The sequence below is a fragment of the Gossypium arboreum genome, chromosome 4 (genome assembly GCF_025698485.1).
Source record: "Gossypium arboreum isolate Shixiya-1 chromosome 4, ASM2569848v2, whole genome shotgun sequence".
Lineage (NCBI taxonomy): Eukaryota > Viridiplantae > Streptophyta > Magnoliopsida > Malvales > Malvaceae > Gossypium > Gossypium arboreum.
In genome coordinates, this window is record NC_069073.1 from 5657199 (window position 1) to 5679002 (window position 21804).

The following is a 21804-nucleotide window of genomic DNA, read 5'->3' on the forward strand; positions in this document are numbered from 1 at the left end:
TGTATGTAGAGACCAAAGTTGTTTAAGGGGGCTGCATTTACATGCGTTGCAACTGAGGGTCACATGAACTAACAATCACTTCTTCTCAATTAGACAATTGAGAATGACAACCCAAAATTCATGAACGAGTGGACTAGAGGTGGAGGATGACACCGCAAATGGATAGATAAAAACTAATCTCCAAGTTGGCACAGAGTGGGACAATGTAGTTCTGGAATGCAAGAGACTGCTGTATTGAAGATCCAAAGGAGGATTGATTTAATCAACTAAACTTTCCTCATAATGTTCGATAATGCATTTCAATGCACTTGAACTCCTGTCTTGTATTAGCAACAATGTTCATACCAATCGAGTTATGACTCAATCGGCTGAATTGTATTTTTTAAAAACAAAACAATAAAATTATAATTAAATCTTAAAAACTGTGAAACTATAAATTAATACAATACTAAAATTTAATTTTTGCAACTTAAAATTTATAATAATAAAATTATAATTTAAGGTTAAAAATTTCTTTTGACTTCACCGTTGAAGAAGACCATATATTGCACAGTTGTCTCTAGATCTAATATGCAATTTATTACGTGCCTGTTGGCTGTTAATTGCCTAGTTGGGCCTCGGCAAATGGGTAAACAACCCGACAATAGTAGAAGACAAATAAGAAAACCCACCAATGATTGTTAAGAAACATTAGCCTAAAGATGATAGCTATAGCCATAAAATGAAATTTCTTTGTGAGTCCCTCATGTTATCACATGTTGTATGTTCAAACCATTCTTTTATAGGTAAAAAGAAGAGATTTCATAGAACTAACTTTAATATGATCGTGACACCTATATTCGACTTAGTCGTCAAGTTCGAGTAAAGACCCTTCATTCGTTGCCAAAATAACTTGAATTAATTTGCATTTCAATAGTCGTTAAGAATTTCAAACATTAATGCATCATAACAACACTTTCACAATGGCTAAAAATAATTTCGAGTCATTTAAAATGATTTAGAAACATTTTAAAACAAGTTCTAGGTGTTTGGAGGTGATTGAGATAAAATTTAGGTCTCTGAGAGTCAAACAACTCAAAACAGGAGAGGGACTTTTGTCTGACTCAGTTGTATCGGTATAAGTGGGTACTTATGCCGATAAATCTAGTTGGTACCGTCCATTGTTGGCTATTGACTTACTTGTTTTGATGCATCTAACCACTTGTACTTAAACACGTTTGTTAGGACCCAAAATGACCCCTAAAGTCGCCTAGTTTGGCTAAAAAAATTACCATTTCATTTCTAAACATCATGGGACATTAAAAACATGTTTTAATTCAAGCATATTCAAACACATAATTATTAACATGATCATAACATTTCCAATTTCCAACATCAACATCACGAACTTGGCATGCAAGCAACATTTGAATCATGTCATACACAATAATTAAGGTCATGCATTTCATCATATCTATATAATTACATCTTTGCACACCTTTATACGTATATAATCATGATTAGGTTACCAATTCATAACATTGCAAATACCAAAACAACAAAAGGGACTCCAAAACTAGGTTTTGACGCTAGGTACATACCAACTTAAACAAAGCATACAAAAGGTTATACGCACTTGGGTGAGTTGAGAAGTGAGTCCTGGATGTTGTTGAATTTCTCGAATCCTCGAGACTTAAATGTTACTTGTGCACAAAAACAAAAAAATCCTTATGTTGAGCAAAAGAGTTGGTGGTGCTAACATGATTTGAAAGCAATGCATATACGAATCAAGTACATAATTTAGTTATCCAAATAATTTATAAGCAAAAGAGCTCAATGGTTCTAACATGATTTGAAAGCAATGCATATACAAATCAAGTGTCAAAATTAGTTATCCAAATGATTTATAAACATGCTATTATTATTATTATTGCCTCATGGTCCATTTCATTACAACTTCATATAATCCATTATTCAATTTAAGTTCTAAATGTTAACTTATCGTTATGCCTTTGAGACTTTACATTTTGATATTTAGTATCTATATATGAAAACAAATCATAATATCAATGTTATCTCAATAATTTTTATAAACATATGACATTCTCATATTACTATCTCTATCTCATTTTCATCGATTGAGTAGTTTAACTCATTTTCATAGTATCATCGGCCTTTAGGGCTTGTACTAATTTTCATATAATCTTTCACATATTATATTTCAATGCTTTAACATTTGTATACAATTACCCAAATCAACATGAACTATTCAATATCTAATATCAATTAACATATCCAATTACATATTACACAATTTATAATCTGTATTAACCGAGCGCAAACTCAAGACGAATACACGAATTTAAACCCTAAACACTCCATGTTAAGCACCAAAGTGTTAGTCAGGCAAAGATGCACTAATCCCTTTAACACTTCACAATATTAATTGCATCAAAATGTTAGCATCAATCGCACCGAAGTGCCAATAACAATCACTTTGAGTGTCAGTAAGCTCCCACCAACGATGTATATGGATCCTATGGCATACCAACTATACTCAACTCTATCTGAGATTGTTTAATAAGGTATTCACCATTTCAATGTATACAAGTTTACATATCAATTAACAATCACATGAAATTTTTATATCATTTGCATTTCATTATCATGCTTTCATATATCAATCATCTAGTGTATCACATATCCATTTAACATGCTTGCATTTAACTAATTCTTATATCAATTTCATTCAAACATACTTAGCATTTAATCACATACATTTCATCACTTTTCACTAATTCAACATGATACAATATGCTTACCATTCATGAGACAAATTATCTTTTTATTACCTTAATTAAATTAATACTTATTAGGCTCAGTGTTGAAATCAAAATCATGAAAGCACAAGTTGAAATGGAGTTTCTCGATTACAACCTTTGTTTTTCCTTTCTCCCTTAATGCCCTAGCACCACCTTTAGCTACGTATGATAAATCTGATTACGGAAAGAATATTATTTTCACACATGACACATGGGAACACATCAATAATTCATGAAATGCCATATATTCATTTTAGTCCCTCTAAGCCTAATGTTTGAAATGCTTGTATCTATCGATATTCTTTATCAAATAAAAATCTGACTTCATATTCATTCATTAGGGACCTCATAATTTCAATCCATAACATAATTTCCTAACAGCTTTCATTTTATTCACTTTGGTTACTAATAACATAAAGCGAACTATAAAGCTTAACTTAATTTCAAGCCTAGTCCATTACTTTCCACTATGTTCTAACATGGTTATAACTTATTCTAAACATATCATTCAAGAATTCATCACTTCTGTAATGGCCTAAATTCAAGGTTATCGGAACAATGGTTTCGTAACTATAGATCCGATTTAAAGAGAAATTTATTTTAATTTTTTGCTTGAAAATTGATATGATAGGAAAATCGTATGAAAATATTGATAGAAAAATTTTACCAATTTAGTGATTAGATAGAAAAAGAAATTATTGAAGAAATTGGGTAAAAACAAGGTATCGAGACCTCTATCTCGTAAAACCGAGTAAAAAATAATTTTATAAATATTTATGAAATGTTATTAATGTGGTATTAAAATTTCGTTAGGAAATTTTAATGTTTGGGTAGTCAATTAAATGAAAAGGATTAAATTGTAATAGGTGTAAAAGTTGCTAGAGTGATTAAATAGCTTAAGAGTCTAATGAGAAAGGATTTAAAAGGAAATTAGACCCAAAAGTTATTTGGGCTGGACGGAAATGGTATGAAATCAGCAGAAAAATTGATAAATTAAGGGTAAAATTGGAATATTGCAAAATTAACTAAATAATGCTAGGACTAAATAGGAAATATCTAGATTTCTCTTCATTTCTCTTCAATTCCAGCAGCTAAAAACGCCATAGGAGGGTTCTATAAGCTGATATTTCATAATTTTTTCAAAAATTGAGTTAATCCTTGCCTTTTTCTTGTAATTTTTGTGTTTCTAAAACTTTTACAACTAGGTCCTACTATTAAATTCATTAGTTTTTGATTTCATGGATGAAATTGAAAATCACCATGGTTGAGTGCTGTAATTTTATGATGAAATAGAATGAAATTAAAGCTTTAATTTGTTTATGAGATGATTTTATTAGGCAATTTCAATGGAAATTGATTTTTAGGACCTAATTGTGAAAATGTTTGGAATTAAAGTCTATTGCTGAAATTCTGATTCCTAAAGGTTGTAAACTACTTTAAGGTGATAGAATAAAATGTTAATTGAGAAAAATCAGCTCAATTGAGAGGCTAATTGAGTAGGGACGAAATTAGCATTTATTAAAAGCTTAGGGGAAAAATGGTAATAAACAGCTTGCACAAAAACAGTTTGGACAGCAGCAGTAGACTAACTTTGAAAAATCACCATAAATTTTATAAATCGAATTAGAAGATGAAAAAAATATTGAATTAAATCTTATTGAGTCTAGTTTCTCATAGAAGAAATATTGTAAGCAATGAATTTGTAAATTTTGAGATAAGAATTTTGTGAGACAAGGTCAGAATGAATTCGGGTTCCCCTATTCTGACTTTGAAAAATTATAAAAAATTGAATAAAAATAATTAGGGACTTAAATTTATATGTCTAGAATTCTGAATGAGTCTATTTTTAATAGAAATAAACGAGAACATCATTTGAATTCTGTATAAAGAGATAATTTATTTTTAGTGAAGAAGGGTCAGAACTGTTAGACAATAGAACAGGGGTGACTTTGAAGAATAAATTGTACTGATTGGCTAAACCAAAAATTCTGAAAATTTTATGGTAAAAATATATATGAGTCTAGTTTCATGGAAAATTAACGGATCTTAATTTGGAGTTCTGTAGCTCAAATTATAAATAATTTAGTGACTATGACTCAAGTAGATAGCTTTGAATGAACTATAAATAATAGTTGAATTATAGAGAATGTTGCATATGAACATGAAATGTATTAAATTGATAATTAAATTTATTTATTTAGATCCAGAAGATTCAAATATGAAGCTAGATCGAGGAAAGGAAAAAGTTCGGGATTAGTAGAGTTTTACTGTTTACAAACAAGTATCAAGGTAAGTTCGTATAACTTGAATTATATTCTTAAATGCTTGAGATTGTATGTTATTGATGTGAATTTGATTTGAGTGTTCATTGTATGAAAATTAATGAAACATTGATATATTTGATAAAATGGGAAGAAATCCCGGTTGAATGAAAGGAAAATTCGATGGATCTCTGAAAAGGAATTGACGGTAAAAAGGATCTAGTCCGAACGGGTGATCCTATCCTGATATAGCCCTCCCAAAGAATATGTGTAAAATGGATTTAGCCCGAATGGGCAATCCGAATTAGGGTCTGAATTTAGCCTGGACTGGCAATCCCGACAATACTCTATGAGTTTATATTGCAGGGGATTTAGCCTGGACTGGTAATCCCGCTGCAAGGTTGAGGTTCGCGGGAGTGTGCTCTCTAAAATGGATATGTGCGCACATGAATATGAATTGACAGACCCGGAATTGTACACTAAAAGTGTACCTCTGAAAATCCATCGAAAATTCCAAGAAATTCAACGGGATAAATATGGAAAAATAACAAGGAAATGGAAATCATGGTATTGACGAGCTCATCAATTATAGTATATATTATTGGTACATGGAAATTATTGTACTAACTTGAATGTTGAGTTTGTGCATATTAGGGTAATAATGCATTGAATGGATATATGGATGTTTATTGTATTGTATTGAAAATATTAGGTAAGTATAATTCTTGTTACATGAGCTTACTAAGCACAAAGTGCTTACTCCGTTTCCTTTTTCCCTGTTTTGTAGTGTTAAGAGCTCGGAGGTCGGATTTGGTCGGAGACACATCACACTATCAACCTCAGGATTTCAGTATATAAAGAAACTTTATTTTGGAAATCAATGGCATGTATAAGCTAACAAAGTAAATGTTAACGTGAAATGAATGTAAAGTTAGCCATTAGTATGGTTAACAAACCTGGTTTTAGATATGTGATGACGTTAACTTATAAATATGCATGAATTTATCTTGAAAATATGTTGAATTGATTTGGTTGATGTGGATTGGTCTCGATTTAATATTGCAGGGAAGGTTAGATATTTATAAAGGGGCTATATTGAATATAAAAAAAATTAATTTGTAAACTCCGGTAATGCCTCGTAACCTATTCCGGCAATGAATACGGGTAGGGGTATTACAACTTCCAAGCTTTAATTGCATCATATCTCAACAATGACATCTAAAACTAAACTCAAACAACGTGAAAATTTAATACATGGGTATGACATACTAAGCTTAGATGATAAAAAAGCTATAAAAATTATCAAATAATCCTTCTTACGTTGGTAAAATTTTCGGATGGTTTGACTAAGAAACTAAAGAAAATTTTCTTCCTTCACTTAGGTTGGACAGCACAATGATGATACATTCTCTCTCCTACTCACATTATATATATAAATTATTAACAACCTAATTAACCTTAATTAAATAGTTAATACATGACCATGATTAAAAATTAATTCTCTAATTGGAAAAAGATGAATAGGATCATTTTATCCCACTATCTATGAAATAATAATAGTTAAATAACCATTAGATCCTTGGTTGAATTGCTAAATAAGGTCTTATGCAATTCTTAATTTAAAATTCAATAGCAATTACACTTTTACAATTTAATTTGTGAACTATAATTAAGACTTTCTCAATTTAACTACTCGGTGATCCAATAATACAACCTTATATTAAATATGTCAACTCTTCGATTAATAATTTCACTAACTCAATTTAAGGAATTCGGCTTCGAAACTTCATTTTCCAACATCAACAAAACTTGAGTCGTTACAACTGTTTTATTGAAATACAACAAAAATCACTAAGGTTTGTTTATTTGGACAACATAGAGTAATTGGATAACAGTATAATTGTTAAGTAGTATTTTCAAAGATTTGTAATATCCCTAGACATGTTTGGCTCACATAGTGTAATTACATCGTAATTCATTATGCCATGTTTGGTAGTACAAATTATAATTATAAATGGTAAGTACACAATTACATAATTTATATTTTAAAAATATTAATTACTATAAAAATTATCAATATGATAAAAATATTTCTAAATGGGTAACAAAAATTAAAATCAAATCATCATATGTACTATGTTAGTCCAAGAAAATAGTCGATAATGTGATTACTAATAAAAATAACAAGAAAAATAAACATCATATGCAATTTTATCTAAGTGCTCCAGGATTTCATATTTATTGGGTTATTCCTTCTTTAACATTTAATATGTACTCGTTATCATCATCTGTTGGTCATTCATTGAGCTCTTCATCATCTGAATTTGAATTTATATTATTAAGACTATCAATATCTCTTTCTTTTATATACTGCTCAAAGTATGGATCATCTCAATTCACTTTGAATAAATGTAGTTATGAAGTAGGCAATAAACTTACTTTTTAGAATGCAGACAATCTTTAGCTTTGGTTATAAAAACTTATATAAACTTAATTTGGAAAAAGACTTATGCTAGATTATAAACTTTTTATAATATGCAACTTACTTGAAATTAATATAAATTTTATAATATATAAACTTTATAAAAATATTTTATAAAGTGTCAAATAACTTTCATAGCTTTGGTTAATTTTTTATATATAAGTTGAAAGTAGATTTTAAATCCAAAAATACAGAGATTAAATTAATCTTAAAAATAAAAGTAATACTAAACTACTAATGTATGAAGTGTATAGAGACTTACAGTCAATATTGTTTAAACTAGACTAGGATGTGATCGGGGTACTAATCCGAAGAGAGACATTAGACTAATTGACCTGCGAACTGATACAGACTAGTTCAACTAGGCTAAAAACCAATTGAACTGATTTTTTATTTATTTTTTTATTTATGATTTTTAATGATTTATTTAAACAAATCATATGAACTAGTGATATGACCAGTTCAACAACCGATGCAGTTCTAAAAACATTACTTAGATTATATTTTAATCTTTAATTTTTTATTTATAATTTGACACAAATAAGTAATCAACATGGATGAACCATAATAATAAATTTACAAAATACAAATAATAATAGTTAATTAATGATCAAATAAGTAATTTCAAATTTTCATTTATCAATATATAAAAATGATAATTGCTTTATTCCTCCAAATATTTTTGATGCTTTATTCAACCACTACGAATTAATCGACAAATAATATTAAGTTATTGATTGAGTTGGTATCACCCTTAATTAATTTATAAACTCGGTTAAGAAATTACAAAAATATCTTTTCGTAAAATATGCATATTATAATATTTTAACCCATGCTAATTATATTACTAAACCTTAAATTTATCACTCAACCAAAGCTTTATTTTAATATATTTTATATATTTTGTTTTAATATACACAATTTATTATCTCCTCATTTGTATATATTAATAATGTTATTCATTGAGTTGGTGTCGAAGTCAACCTAACACTAACTCATAATTGATGACAAAATAGTAATAAATAACGATAGTGCATTTAGTATTATTTATCCAATGTATTTATGTATTTAAAATTTATTTTATTTATAATTTAATCTAGTTTTTATATTAATATCGTGCATATTTCATATATTATTATGATTAATTAATTTTAAATTATACATTTTATTATTTATTGCATATTATTTTTAATCGGATATGCGTAAAATTAAAAGGAAACTCAAAGGATAAGCTTGAGAACACTTATCTTTCTTAAATGTTTGGATCAAATGGTTCCACCACTTTCTTTAATAGGTGGAGACTTGGTTGGATTTATTATTAATTATTATTATGTTTGACTTCTTTTACTCTTAAAAAGAAAATATTTTATTTGTTTTTAAAATATTTTATTTTGAAAATAAAAATATAAGTTTTAATAAAAGAATAAACATATTTAATCTTTAAAATTAAAATAACTATTTATTATAAAAGAGATAAAATATGGATAAACATTAATTATTGACAAGTATGATAAGTTATAATAAATTTTAATTTCACCTTTCGAGTGAAATTGAATTTAAACAGTATTTAAAATATATTAATACTATATATATATTTATGCTCGGCTCAAATTTGACTCAACCTAGACCTCTAAATTACAAAGTTTCATGTACTTCCACAAGTATTTTCAGAACAGAGTTGATCGGCCACTAAGTTGATTGGAGCAAAAAAATATTTTTATGAATATTTTAATAATTTATTTGATTAATTGAACTAAATAAATTGATGTAACTGAAAATCGATGTTGTGATCGGTTGACCACTTTTTCGATTCCAAAAACATTGACTTACACTATTATCTTCCCTTAGTAGTATCACAGTTTCTTGATTTGGATGCATCCATAACTCATTGTTCTATTCCTTCTTTTACTATATAGACACCTTCTAATGCCTAGTTATGGTCCTTATTTTTCCTCTGGCCAGATAAACCAAAGTACTTAAAGACAAAGTGCATGTTATTAAGTTTCAGTTACTAATAAATATGGGTTAAAACCAAATACTACATACTTCTTTTTCATTGTCGTATTAAGTATAGCAGCAAACTAGAATCTCTGTATTAGAGAGGGACATAACATAACCAAGTTTGAAGTTTGAACCTTGTCATAAAAAAATTGTACAAGTCACAAACAAGTTGGAAATATAACTCTGAGAAATTATGCATTTCACAAACCCCAAAAAGAAGCCTCATTTTATACCCAAAAAAAAAAAAAAAAGAAGAAGAGAGAGGACAGCCCTTGGCATATCTAATTAATTTACAAGAAGCAGAAAATCAAAGCGTAAGTGTATCAGTATGTGTTTGTTTTGATGATGAAATATTTCAACAAGAGTGGAAGGGTAAAGTAAGAGGAAGATGATGGTGATGGTGATGGTGGTGGTGATGGTTGGACTCTTTCTCTATTTGCCACTTGAGATTAAGAAAATCATCGACGGAACATGGCAGCTTCAAAGGTCCCTTGGTGTGGTAGCCGTAGACCTCATAAGCCTTGTCCAACAGCTGCTTGAAAAGTGGATGGTAAAGGTAAGATATAGGAATCACAAATCGCTGAAAACCATGTTGTTCATCCTCCTCTTCTAATCCTACCTCCACTGCAAGCCACCCTTTCTTCACCTTCCCCTTTGCCTTCTCCATTTTCTCTACTGTTCTTTTTCTAAACGACTCTGGACTTTGCTTATTTTTCCCGCAAAGCTGAGGCTTGCAACTTGCAAGTGCGTGCTTATATGTATTTATACCACACAGACACAGCTAAATGGAACATTATGGTTGGGTTTTACACATACCCTCTTTGAGTAGTAATAAAAAATTAAGAAATACGAGTTAGTACCACTTTATACGGAACAATCATGAATTTGGGTTCTTTTTGGTTTCCTTTTTTCTTTCTCCAGAATCCTGCAAGTTGGTTGGAGGTGGGATTTTTGTTGTAAAAAAAAAAAAAGCATAATGGTTGGAGAGGAGTATTTGACCCACCATACAAGTGGAACTGATGTCGACCTAATAATCTTACTCCTTCCATTTCCATATCTGTATAAGTGGCTTCTTGTAGGTAATATTCATAGTTATATTATAGAGTATCTGTTGGGGTATTTGGAAAACACTAAGCACCTTCTACCTCTGTTGCTTTATTGTGTTGTATATGATGAGATGATGAGAAAGTAAAGTAATGTAAAGCAAAGCATTAGGGCTTGACCTGTATTATAATGATAAATAAAGTAAAGAAGCAGGTCAAAGTTGAATTCTTAGTCATCTATCAGTACGGAGGTCCTTCTCAGAAATGCAATTTGCCTTTTAGTATATCATTATAAATTCCAAGTGCTTCTATCCTGCCAAGCTAATCTTCTAATATATTACACACCGATGATAAAATTGGGTAAACTATTAAAATAGTCACTTTTATTTATTTCAGATTATATTTTAGTCACTTATATTTGAAATGTTATGTTTTAGTCACTTGTGTTATCACATCGTAACATTTTAGTCACTACGCTGTTAACTGTGTAACGGTAAGGCAACGTGGCAAGTTAAATTAACATTTCAAGCAAAAAATTTAGGTTAATTTATACAATCGGTTCTCATATTTCTTTTCATTTTGAGCAATTTATTTTTTTCTTCATTTTCCATTCTCTCCTACTTCTCCATCTGTTTTTCTCCCTTCTTCCTTTCTTTTAACATAGTTGTTTTTTTAAATATTTTTTATTTGTTAAAACTAGTCTATACTTTTATTTTTTTTGAACAATTTATTTTTTTTGAGTGAGGCGAACTTGTAGACTAATTTTAACAAATGAAAATATAAAACAAAACATTGTTAAAATAAATGAAGAATGGAGGAAAATGAGAAAAGTTAACAAGAATATAAAAGAAAAAAAATTAAATTGCTCAAAACGAAAAAAGATGGGGACTGATTGAATAAATTAACCTAAATTTTTTGTTTGAAATAATGATTTAATGTGCCACATCAGCTTACCGTTACATCGTTAACAATAATTAACGGCTCAGTGACTAAAATATTATAACACGATAACATAAGTGACTAAAATGTAACCTATGATAAATAAAATAACTATTTTAATAGTTTACCTAAAAATATTTATTTCAGAAATTGAAATTAAAAATGATGGATTAAAAAGAATGTCATGTATTTTATTTATTTATTTATTAAATATTAATTAAACACCCATAATGCTTATGAAAGGAATTGTAAAGAAAAGATAAATCTTCATGTCTAATACATAAAAGTAAATACTAGGATTAGACGATTTGCAGTAAGTGAGGTTGACGTCCGTACAAATGGTGCCCATTCATGTAAAATTAGTTTTTCTAAAGTTTTTTTTTTACCCAAAAACATGATAATAGCTCATTATAAAATATCACACGACCCGGATCGGTCTGATCTGATCTGTTTTCATTAAGAACTTGACTTTAATAAGAAAAGATGACAATAGTTCGTCACCTTTTAAAATAGTTCATCATCAATATATCAAATACTAAATCGTTATTTTAAAAATGATTTTATGAAATTGAAAAAAAGTAAAAAAAACACACCTGTCTAGTTTGCATGGAAAGTTGTACTACTTATAAGTAGTTGCCAAGTTAGAGAAAACAAGCAGTTGTTTGGACAGATTTGGAAAGGGATAAAAGGAATAAGCAATGATATGGTCGGCAGCGGGAAATATGGCGAGGCACCATTTAATGCATTATACTCTTTAGCTTTTCTATCCCATTTGACTGATAACAACCATGGATGGGATTTGGGCGGTGGTGGCGCACTCATTTCTACCATGCTTTTTTATCTTCTTCCCAAACTCTTTGCCCAAAAATAAATTGCGGCCCTGCTGTGCAACAGTGGGGCAGGCTTTGCAAGCAGATGGTTAAAGGGATTGATCGATTAAAGTCTCGGCCGGTTACATATGCACGATTGATATGATTTGATGGCCTTTAAACTCTATTGGATTGCCATGTTTTATTGGCGAACTCAAATGCATCATGACCTCTCCTTTTTATATGTTCCTTTATCGTTATTTTCACTTTTATCTCTCAATTCCTAATTTTCTAGCCATTGTTTTCCTCCTCTTTTTTTTATGAAAAATATATGTTTTAATTTTGAATTTCTAAGCTGCAATCAAGCTTCCTTTAATCTTCATTAAACCCCTGCATCATCAACAGTATTGTGTTTTAATTGTTAGACTTACATGTCTAAGTAGATTAACATTGCAACTCTCATCAAAGAAATAGAAATAGGAGATTTTCACCTCATAAAATCAAGCTGGGGATTCATCTTCTCATGTGGTAAAGCAAAACCCAGCACCAAAGAGAACATCGGTGTAGACAAAGCATTTGACAAACAAAAAGCCACAGCGCATCACCAAAGCCAAATGCATAGAACATGACACCCCATAAACCAGCCCCAAAGACAACACATAACAAGCCAACAGATTAAAGCCATAAAACACAAACCAAGCATAGAAACATCACCATAAGAATCAAGTGCTGCAGCAGTCATGGCTTTTGTACTTTATGTTCTAAGATGATTAGTGCTAGCTTTGTGAATTGGAGGTGGGATTTGATTAAGCTATGGCTTAATCCTCATATGTTTATGCTTTACATCTTATCATGCATAGTAACTTTTTGGACTTACCCATTAATCTGCATAGGATAATGCTCATTACATTTAGTAACGAACGCATTATAACTTGTTCATAAATTACCACGTAATCCGCGTAGCTTGATGCTACTTGTACAAGCCCAATTTTGGGCTCAAATAAACATAACCCAACTACCTAATTAAAACTCAATACAAACACAAAACTTAGCCCAAAACACTAACCCAACCCAAAAAAAAAAATCAAAAAAAGAAAACCCCTAATCCCACCTACTCCACCACCCTTGTTGGCTACCCACCTTGGCCACCTAAATCACCCCAACCACTCCACTTGCTTACAAAAATTTATTTGTAAAATATAGCTATAAAAGCCATTCAAGACTATGTTAGAAGGGGGTTTTTTGTTTTTTGGAAAGGCTATTTTTTGGAGATTAATCAAAGATCAAAGCAAAAGAGGTTTCTTTTGTCTATTCTCATCTTTAAGTTCTTTGTTTGTTTATTGTTTTCCTTTCAATTTTATTTTGTTTTTTTTATACGAAAGTAAAAATAAAAGTAAGAAGCTTACCCATATTTTCATTACCGAAAAAGGTTTTTTGAGGTCCGGCCATCATGTACGGTGGTAGCTAGATAATGCCCGTGGGGTTCATGACCGAAGCAAAGCCGGACCAACGGCCGGGTTTAGAAAAGAGGGAGAAAGAGAGTTGAGAGCTTTGTTTTATTTTTTTTATTTTATTATTTTTACTATTATTTATATTATTATTATTATTTCTCATGTATATATTATTATTTATATTATTATTACCATATTTATTTATATTATTATTATCATTATTGTTACTTCTATTATTTTTATTTCGACTACTATTATTATATATATATATATATTATTGTTTGTATTAGTATTATTATTATTATCACCCTATTGTTATTACTTTACTTTTGTATTCTAATATATTATTAATATTACTCATATTTTCATTATTTTTGCTATTACTATTATTATTATATATTAGTGTATATTTTTATGTATATATATATATTTATATATAGTATTGTTTTTATTACTTTAATTTAATATTTTTATTATATTTGCTTTTTGTATTTCTATATTTATTATTATTATTATTATTATATAGTAGTGTGTATTTCTATTATATACATATATATATATATATTTTTTATATATAGTATTATTATTTACTTTACTTTAATATTATTCTTATTATCATTATATCCAACCCAATAATAATTCTTTCATAAAAGTAATATTCCGTATTTGGTAATTCGAGACAATCGTGCCCTAACTTACTGGGTTTTGATTTTTCTCCTTTAACCTAAATAACGGAATACTCTTTTAAATCAAGACACGAGTTTTGAAAAATGCTTATTCTCGGAGATACGAGGTGTTGTGCCCTAACTTACTGGGTATGGCATTTTGTTACCTCGAAATAAGATTTTTGCAAGTAAAGGCAATATTCGGTGTTAGGGAATTCGAGGAAACGTGCCCTAACTTACTGGGTTTTGATTTTCCTCGTTCACCTTAACTAACTGAATAACCTTTTGAAATACACAAACTTTTATATAAAAGGCAAGCTCGCTCTCGAAAATTTAAGATGTCGTGTCCTAACTTACTGGATGTGACATTTTATATTGTGAAACGAGGAGGTCCTTAACATTTGAGCATTTTCTTTACAAAGAGGGATCGTATTTTAAATTCTTTCAAGTTTTCAAATTTTCGACACTAAGACACTAATTAATCAACTAGGTACCAATTTTGGGCGTATCAAGGGTGCTAATCCTTCCTCGTGCGTAACCGACTCCCGAACTCATTTTCTGATTTTCGTAGACCAAAAATTATCGTTTTAGTAAATCTTAACTTTTATTAAAATGATTAATTTAAGGTGATCCGATCACACCTAAAAAGATTGGTGGCGACTCCTGTTTTCGTTTTTTTTCTCCAAGTCGATACCCGATTTTCCTAAAAAATGGTTACGACAGCTTGGCGACTCCACTGGGGAGTTTTATAAGAGAGTCAAGCCACAAGTTGATTAACTTTTGTCTTTTTTCGAAAATTGAGAATTTGGCTTTGATATACGATCTCTTCATTGCGTTTCACTCATTTTTTGTACTGTTTTCATCATTTTATTCCTATTTTCTTTAATCGTTTTAAGTTTTTATGCATATATCTTCTCGCATTGCATTGCATGACCGTTGTGGTCACACCCTTAAGTGGGAGTGAGAAACTACGCCTTCGTGAGGTTTTCACCTCTGTGTAGGATAGTGGATCACTTTCGGAATACATCCGTACCTATGGTTTCGTGAGATTTTCATCTCCGTGTAGCCATAGGGAAATGTATTCCCCTGAATTGAACTCGATTCAAATGAGCCTATAATGGGTGAAGATCGAGGAATCTGCTGGTTCAGGTACCCTTACTCTAGAACCAAACCACATATAAAGAGACCTAGGAGCCCACACTAGGTAGAGCCACTCCGAATCCCTAGTGGTCACCCGAATTACTTTATTTTTTATTTATTTATCCTGCACTAACGTGTTTTATTTTTGTTTTGTTTATAATTGCATTACATTACATCATCCTAGGAAGGAGGTGTTGATTCATATTTGATTGCTAAATAGAACAGTTTGTCATAAGAAAACGAATTTTTTGATAAAGTGGATTATAATACGGTTGTCTAAATATGGTCCAAGTGAACACATGAAAGAAGACTGATAGCCCGTGAAGAAATACAAGACTTTGCTTCATTGCCTGAAGACAGAAACTGACAAAGATTATTCGAGAGCCTTCATATCTTGACCTTCTTAAAGGAGCTGACAAGTATCACAGTAATAAGTGAGCAACAAGTCGCAGCCTGGATCGAGCAAAAAAGGAGTTAATATAGACATCTTTTGGAGAATTCGTCAGACTCGACCATAAGATCCGGATATGAAGAGGAAGATAGGTGTCTTCACTTGGAATACAAGAGAAAAGCCGTATATGTAGTCTGTTTTATGTAAAGGGATTTGCTTTCTAGAAAAGTTGTTCTAATGAAATTAAATTTAGAATCAATGCCTTCCTTTTTTTTTTTGCGTTCATGCATTTGCATTACATTACATTAAAGAAAAGAATGTGTTGATTCGAAATTCGATTCCTAAATAGAATAGTTTGTCATAAGGAAACGAATTTTTTGATAAAGTGGATTATAGTGTGGTCGTCTGAATATAGTCCAAATAAATACGACAAGAGAAAGCTGATGTCCACGGAGGAATGCATGATGTAATTGCCGGAGATTCAAGCCAACAAAAGTTATCCAAGAGCATAACGAGAGAAAGCCAGAAGTCTACGAAGGAATACATGACTTGATTTAATTGTCGACGAAGATTATCCAAGAGCCGGCACTTTTTGATGAGTATCATGGAGATAAGCGAGCAAGAGATCGAGGCTCAGATTAAGCAGCAAGGAACTAGTAAAGGCATCTCTTGGAGAATTTACAGGATTCGACCATGAAGAAAAGATCAACGTTTACTTGGACTATGAAGGGCAATACCGCATATGTAATCTATTTTCATGTAAAGAAATATGTTTTCTAGAAAAGTTATTCTAATGGAATTGAATTCAAGATCAACATCTTCCTTTCTTTTGCATTCGTTCTATACATTTGCATTACATTGAAACATTTGCATTAAACTTTCACTAAAGAACCCTGATTAAACAAAATTATTTCAGTTAATCTGGAAACCAACGAGAATCAAGCAACCGAACACAGCCACTATACCCGTCGTAAAACCAAAGCAATGGACCAGAGATTAGAAAGGATAGAACAAATGCAAATGGAGATACAAGAATAATTACAAGCGCAAATGCAAGAGCAACTGGCAAAGATACAGCAAGATATGAGGGACCATATGTTGGAGTCCCAGAAAAGCATGATGGACCAATTAACTCGTCTATTGGCTGACGGATTAGAAAAAGGGAAAAAGCCCTTTGATCAATGCGGGAGAAGATAATGAAGATCCTACGTACCCTCCGGGTTTTGCCCCAGCAGACGTTCAGACACAACTTGACATGTACCCAAGAAGGCCATCGGTCACAATTAAGCCCCAACTATTTCAGGCTGGTGTTTCGGCACCGATAAATTATCAGGCAGGCTCGGGCTCTAATCCGGGGGATAACTCGACCAATCCTGTGGTCCTCAATCTCGATGAAGTAACAGAAGCACAAAAGATAAGGGTAGAACTCCCGAGAGAGCTTGAAGAAAGGTGCAGATGGTTGGAAGAAAAATTTAAAGAAATGGAAAGCACTGACTATCGTGGTGGAATCGATGCTACGGAATTAAGTTTGGTTCCAGACTTGATAATCCCTCACAAGTTCAAAACTCTGGAATTTGAGAAATACAACGGGACTAGCTGTCCCGAAGCTCACATCACTATATTCTGCAGACGAATGGCAGGCCATGTCAATAATGACCAACTATTAATTCACTGCTTCCAAGAAAGTCTAGTTGGGGCCGCTTCTAGATGGTACAACCAGCTGAGTCGCGCCCAGATCAGTTCATAGAAAGATTTAGCACAAGCCTTCATGAAGCAGTACGGTCATGTGGTAGACATAGCCCCTGATAGAATCACTTTACAGAATATGAAGAAGAAGCATAATGAGAGCTTTAGACAGTACGCCCAGCGATGGAGAGAAATGGCAACACAGGTCCAACCCCCTCTGTTGGAAAAGGAAACCACTGTGCTCTTCATCAATACCCTGAAGGCACCTTTTATTAACCACATGCTGGGTAGCGCAACCAAGAGTTTTTCGGACATAGTAATGTCTGGAGAAATGATAGAAAATGCCATAAGATGTGGGAAAATAGAGGCTGAGGAAAACGCTAAGAGGTCAGCTCCGAGAAAGAAAGAGCACAAGGTGAATAATGTGAGCTCATATTCGAAATCGATCACCGTAAGCCAACCAAGGTCGACAACTACTGGACAACAGGGCCCACCCAGACAAGAGCCCAACACAAAACAAAATAGGGAGAAACTTCAATTTACGCCCATTCCAATGACATACAAGGAGTTATACCAGAGTTTATTTGATGCACATGTCGTGTCTCCCTTCTATCTAAAGCCAATGCAACCTCCATACCCCAAATGGTATGACGCAAATGCCCAATGTGAATACCATGCGGGAGCCACAGGACACTCGATAGAAAACTGCACCACTTTTAAGAAATTGGTTGAAAGACTCATCAACATGGGGATTGTGAAATTTGATGATGCATCCAATACAGAAAACCCATTACCTAACCATGGGGATAAAGGAATAAATGTGATAATCGAGAGTTCGGGGAAAGAAATTAAGATGAGTATTGCAGAAGTGAATACCCAGTTGGAGGAAGTTTGGAAGAAAATGGTGGAAAGAGGGTTGATAGCACAGAATTCAAGGGTCAGACCTCGAGAAGCGAAAAATTATTGTGAGTTCCACGATCAAGAGGATCATGAGATTCAGAAATGCAGCCAATTCAGGGCTTTAGTACAAGGATTGATGGATAATAAAGAGCTGGAATTCTTCGAATATGTCGGGAGCCTGGAAGAAACAGATGTGTGTGCCTCCGAAGAGGGGTCGATGAAGGACGTTTACAAAGTTAACCACCCAGTGGTTATCATATCACGTCCGAGAATGAATGAAGCCGGGGCACAAGTTGCGCCAAAAGTCGTGATCTAAAAGCCCGTTGCTTTTCCTTATAAAGATAGCAAAAGGGTACCGTGGAACTATAGCTGCAATGTGACATTCCCGGGAGAAGAGACCCCGATCAATGCATCAGAGGAAGTTCAAGACGAAGGTTTTTATACGCGCAGCGGAAGGCGTTATACCCCAAATACAAAAGTCGAGCAGGTTGAAGAAAAATCATTAGCAATTGAGCAAAAGAAAGAGAAGCCGGCGGGGCCTAAACCAACTGTTAATGAATCAGTGACTGAAAAAGAAGCCAAGGAATTCTTAAAATTCCTAAAGCACAGCAAATATAGTGTCGTAGAACAGTTGCACAAACAGCCAGCGTGTATATCGGTACTGGCCTTACTTTTAAGTTCTGAAACCCATCGCAGCGCATTGATGAAGGTGCTGAATAAAACTTATGTTGCTAACGATATCTCTGTAAACAAACTGGACCGCTTAGTCAACAATATAAGCGCCGACAACTTTATATTCTTCAATAAAGATGAGGTACCGCCAGGGGGCCGAGGATCAACTAAAGCTTTGCACATCACGACTCGCTGTAAAGGGTACACGTTACCGGGGGTATTGATTGACAATGGGTCTACACTGAATGTCCTACCCCTATCTACCCTGAGTAGGTTGCCAGTGGATAGTTCCCATATGAAGACATGCCAAAATGTAGTGAGAGCATTTGATGGCACGGAAAGGAAGGTAATGGGGAGAATTGAAGTACTCCTCTTAATCGGGCCGAGTACATACGAGGTAGATTTCTTGGTCATGGACATTAAGCCTTCGTATAATTGCCTATTGGGGAGACCGTGGATACACTCGGCGGGGGCAGTCCATTCATCGCTGCATCAAAAGTTGAAATTAGTGACCGAAGGTTGGTTAGTAACAATCAATGCTGAAGAGGACATCATTACGGCAATAACCAGTGATGCCCCATATCTGGAGGCAAATAATGAAGCAATCGAGTGTTCTTTTTGATCTTTGGAGTTTGTGAACGCGACGTTCATCATCGAAGGAAATAAGATTCCAATGCCCAGGTTATCTGAGACTACAAGAATGGGACTACGGCTAACTATTAGAAAAGGGGCTCTACCCGGAAGAGGACTCGGGAGATACCTCCAAGGAAGGATTAATGTACCAATGATGAAGGACAAACAAGACCGTTTTGGGTTAGGGTTTAAGCTGGATATGAAACAAAGAAAGAAAGAACTTGAGAAGAAGCAAGAAAGAAGGAGAGCGCGATTGAGCGGGGGAAAAATCGAATGGGAACCAATGATCTTCCCCTATATATCGAAGACTTTTGTGTTTGGAGGGGTCATTCACTCCGAGCAGAAGACGTCGGGAAAGGAAATCTTGGAAGGAATGATGGAGAGTTTGGACATCAACGCCACATATGAAGAAGGGACGGGGGTAGAGAATTTATCAGGCATTCGCCCCTATGAGTCGGGAAGTGTTCTAAATAATTGGACTGCGGAAGAGATTCCTGTAGTCTTTAGAACTAACTCAGAGTAATGTCCAAAACACACTTATTGCTCTAGGCCTAGGAGTAACAAGTGTCCTTTTGAGAAATAGGCTTATGTTCGAAATCATTATTTCAATGAAATGCATCATTTTGACTTATTCCGTATAAATATTCTTTTATTCTTTCATTCATGATCATACCACACATATCATTGTTCTTAGATTCTCTTGTTCTTTGCATCTTCCTTCACACCTACAATAGGTCTCCAGATATCAATGACGCGAGTGACGTTGCTACTAATTCAGAATCTTCTTTTGAGCGAGTTATGTGTCTGGAGGGATCCTAAGACTTTGAGGATGACGGAGACTGTAACTTATCCCTTGATTTGTTAAGGATGGTAGAACACGAGGAGAAACAGATTCTACCCCACAAAGAGACCGTAGAAGTCGTGAACTTGGGAGATGAACTAGAAAGGAGAGAAGTAAAAATCGGAGCTTCCATCACCACAGAGACAAAGCGGGACCTTATTGAGTTACTCCAAGAGTTCAAGGATGTCTTTGCATGGTCATATCAGGATATGCCTAGGCTAAGTACTGACCTTGTGGTACACAAGCTCCCCATCAAAGAAGAATGCAAGCCAGTTCAGCAAAAGCTTCGAAGGATGCGGCCCGATGTTCTGTTGAAAATAAAAGAGGAGGTTAAGAAGCAATTTGATGCTGGTTTCTTACAAGTAGTTAAGTACTCGGAATGGGTAGCCAACATCGCCGCCGTCCCTAAAAAAGATAGAAAGGTACGGATATGTGTAGACTACAGAGACTTAAACAAGGTTAGCCCGAAAGATAATTTTCCGTTGCCTCATATTGACACCTTAGTGGACAACACGGCAGGTTACTCACTCTTCTCCTTCATGGATGGTTTCTCGGGGTACAATCAGATCAAGATGCATCCTGAAGACATGAATAAAACCACATTTGTGACCATGTGGGGAACTTTTGCTATAAAGTAATGCCGTTCGGATTGAAAAATGCAAGAGCAATATATCAGAGAGCCATGGTAACCCTATTTCATGATATGATGCATAAAGAAATTGAAGTCTATGTCGACGACATGATCGCCAAATCTCGGACTGAAGAAGAGCATGTGCAAGTCTTGAGAAAATTATTTTTGAGGTTGAGAAAATTTCAGTTGAAACTCAATCCCGCAAAATATACCTTCGGAGCCAAGTCAGGTAAACTGCTAGGATTCATGGTCAGTGGAAAAGGGATTGAGATTGACCCAGATAAAGTCAAAGCCATACAAGAGTTACCTCCACTACGTACTCAGAAGGAAGTTCGAGGATTCCTAGGAAGACTAAATTACATCGCTCGGTTTATTTCACAACTAACCAAGAAATGTGACCCCATATTCCGTCTCCTTAAGAAACACAACCCTGGTGGTTGGGACGAGGAATGCCAGAA

General features: G+C 33.2%; 1 protein-coding gene across 1 annotated transcript; it reads right to left on the reverse strand.

Annotated features, from left to right (window-relative positions):
* Positions 1 to 9743: 9743 nt before the first annotated feature.
* Positions 9744 to 10710, reverse strand: LOC108459954 (auxin-responsive protein SAUR32-like). The gene has a single exon (XM_017759348.2). The coding sequence runs from the start codon at positions 10210 to 10212 to the stop codon at positions 9901 to 9903; it is 312 nt and encodes a 103-aa protein (XP_017614837.1). The 5' UTR covers positions 10213 to 10710; the 3' UTR covers positions 9744 to 9900.
* Between the last annotated feature and the right edge of the window lie 11094 nt (positions 10711 to 21804).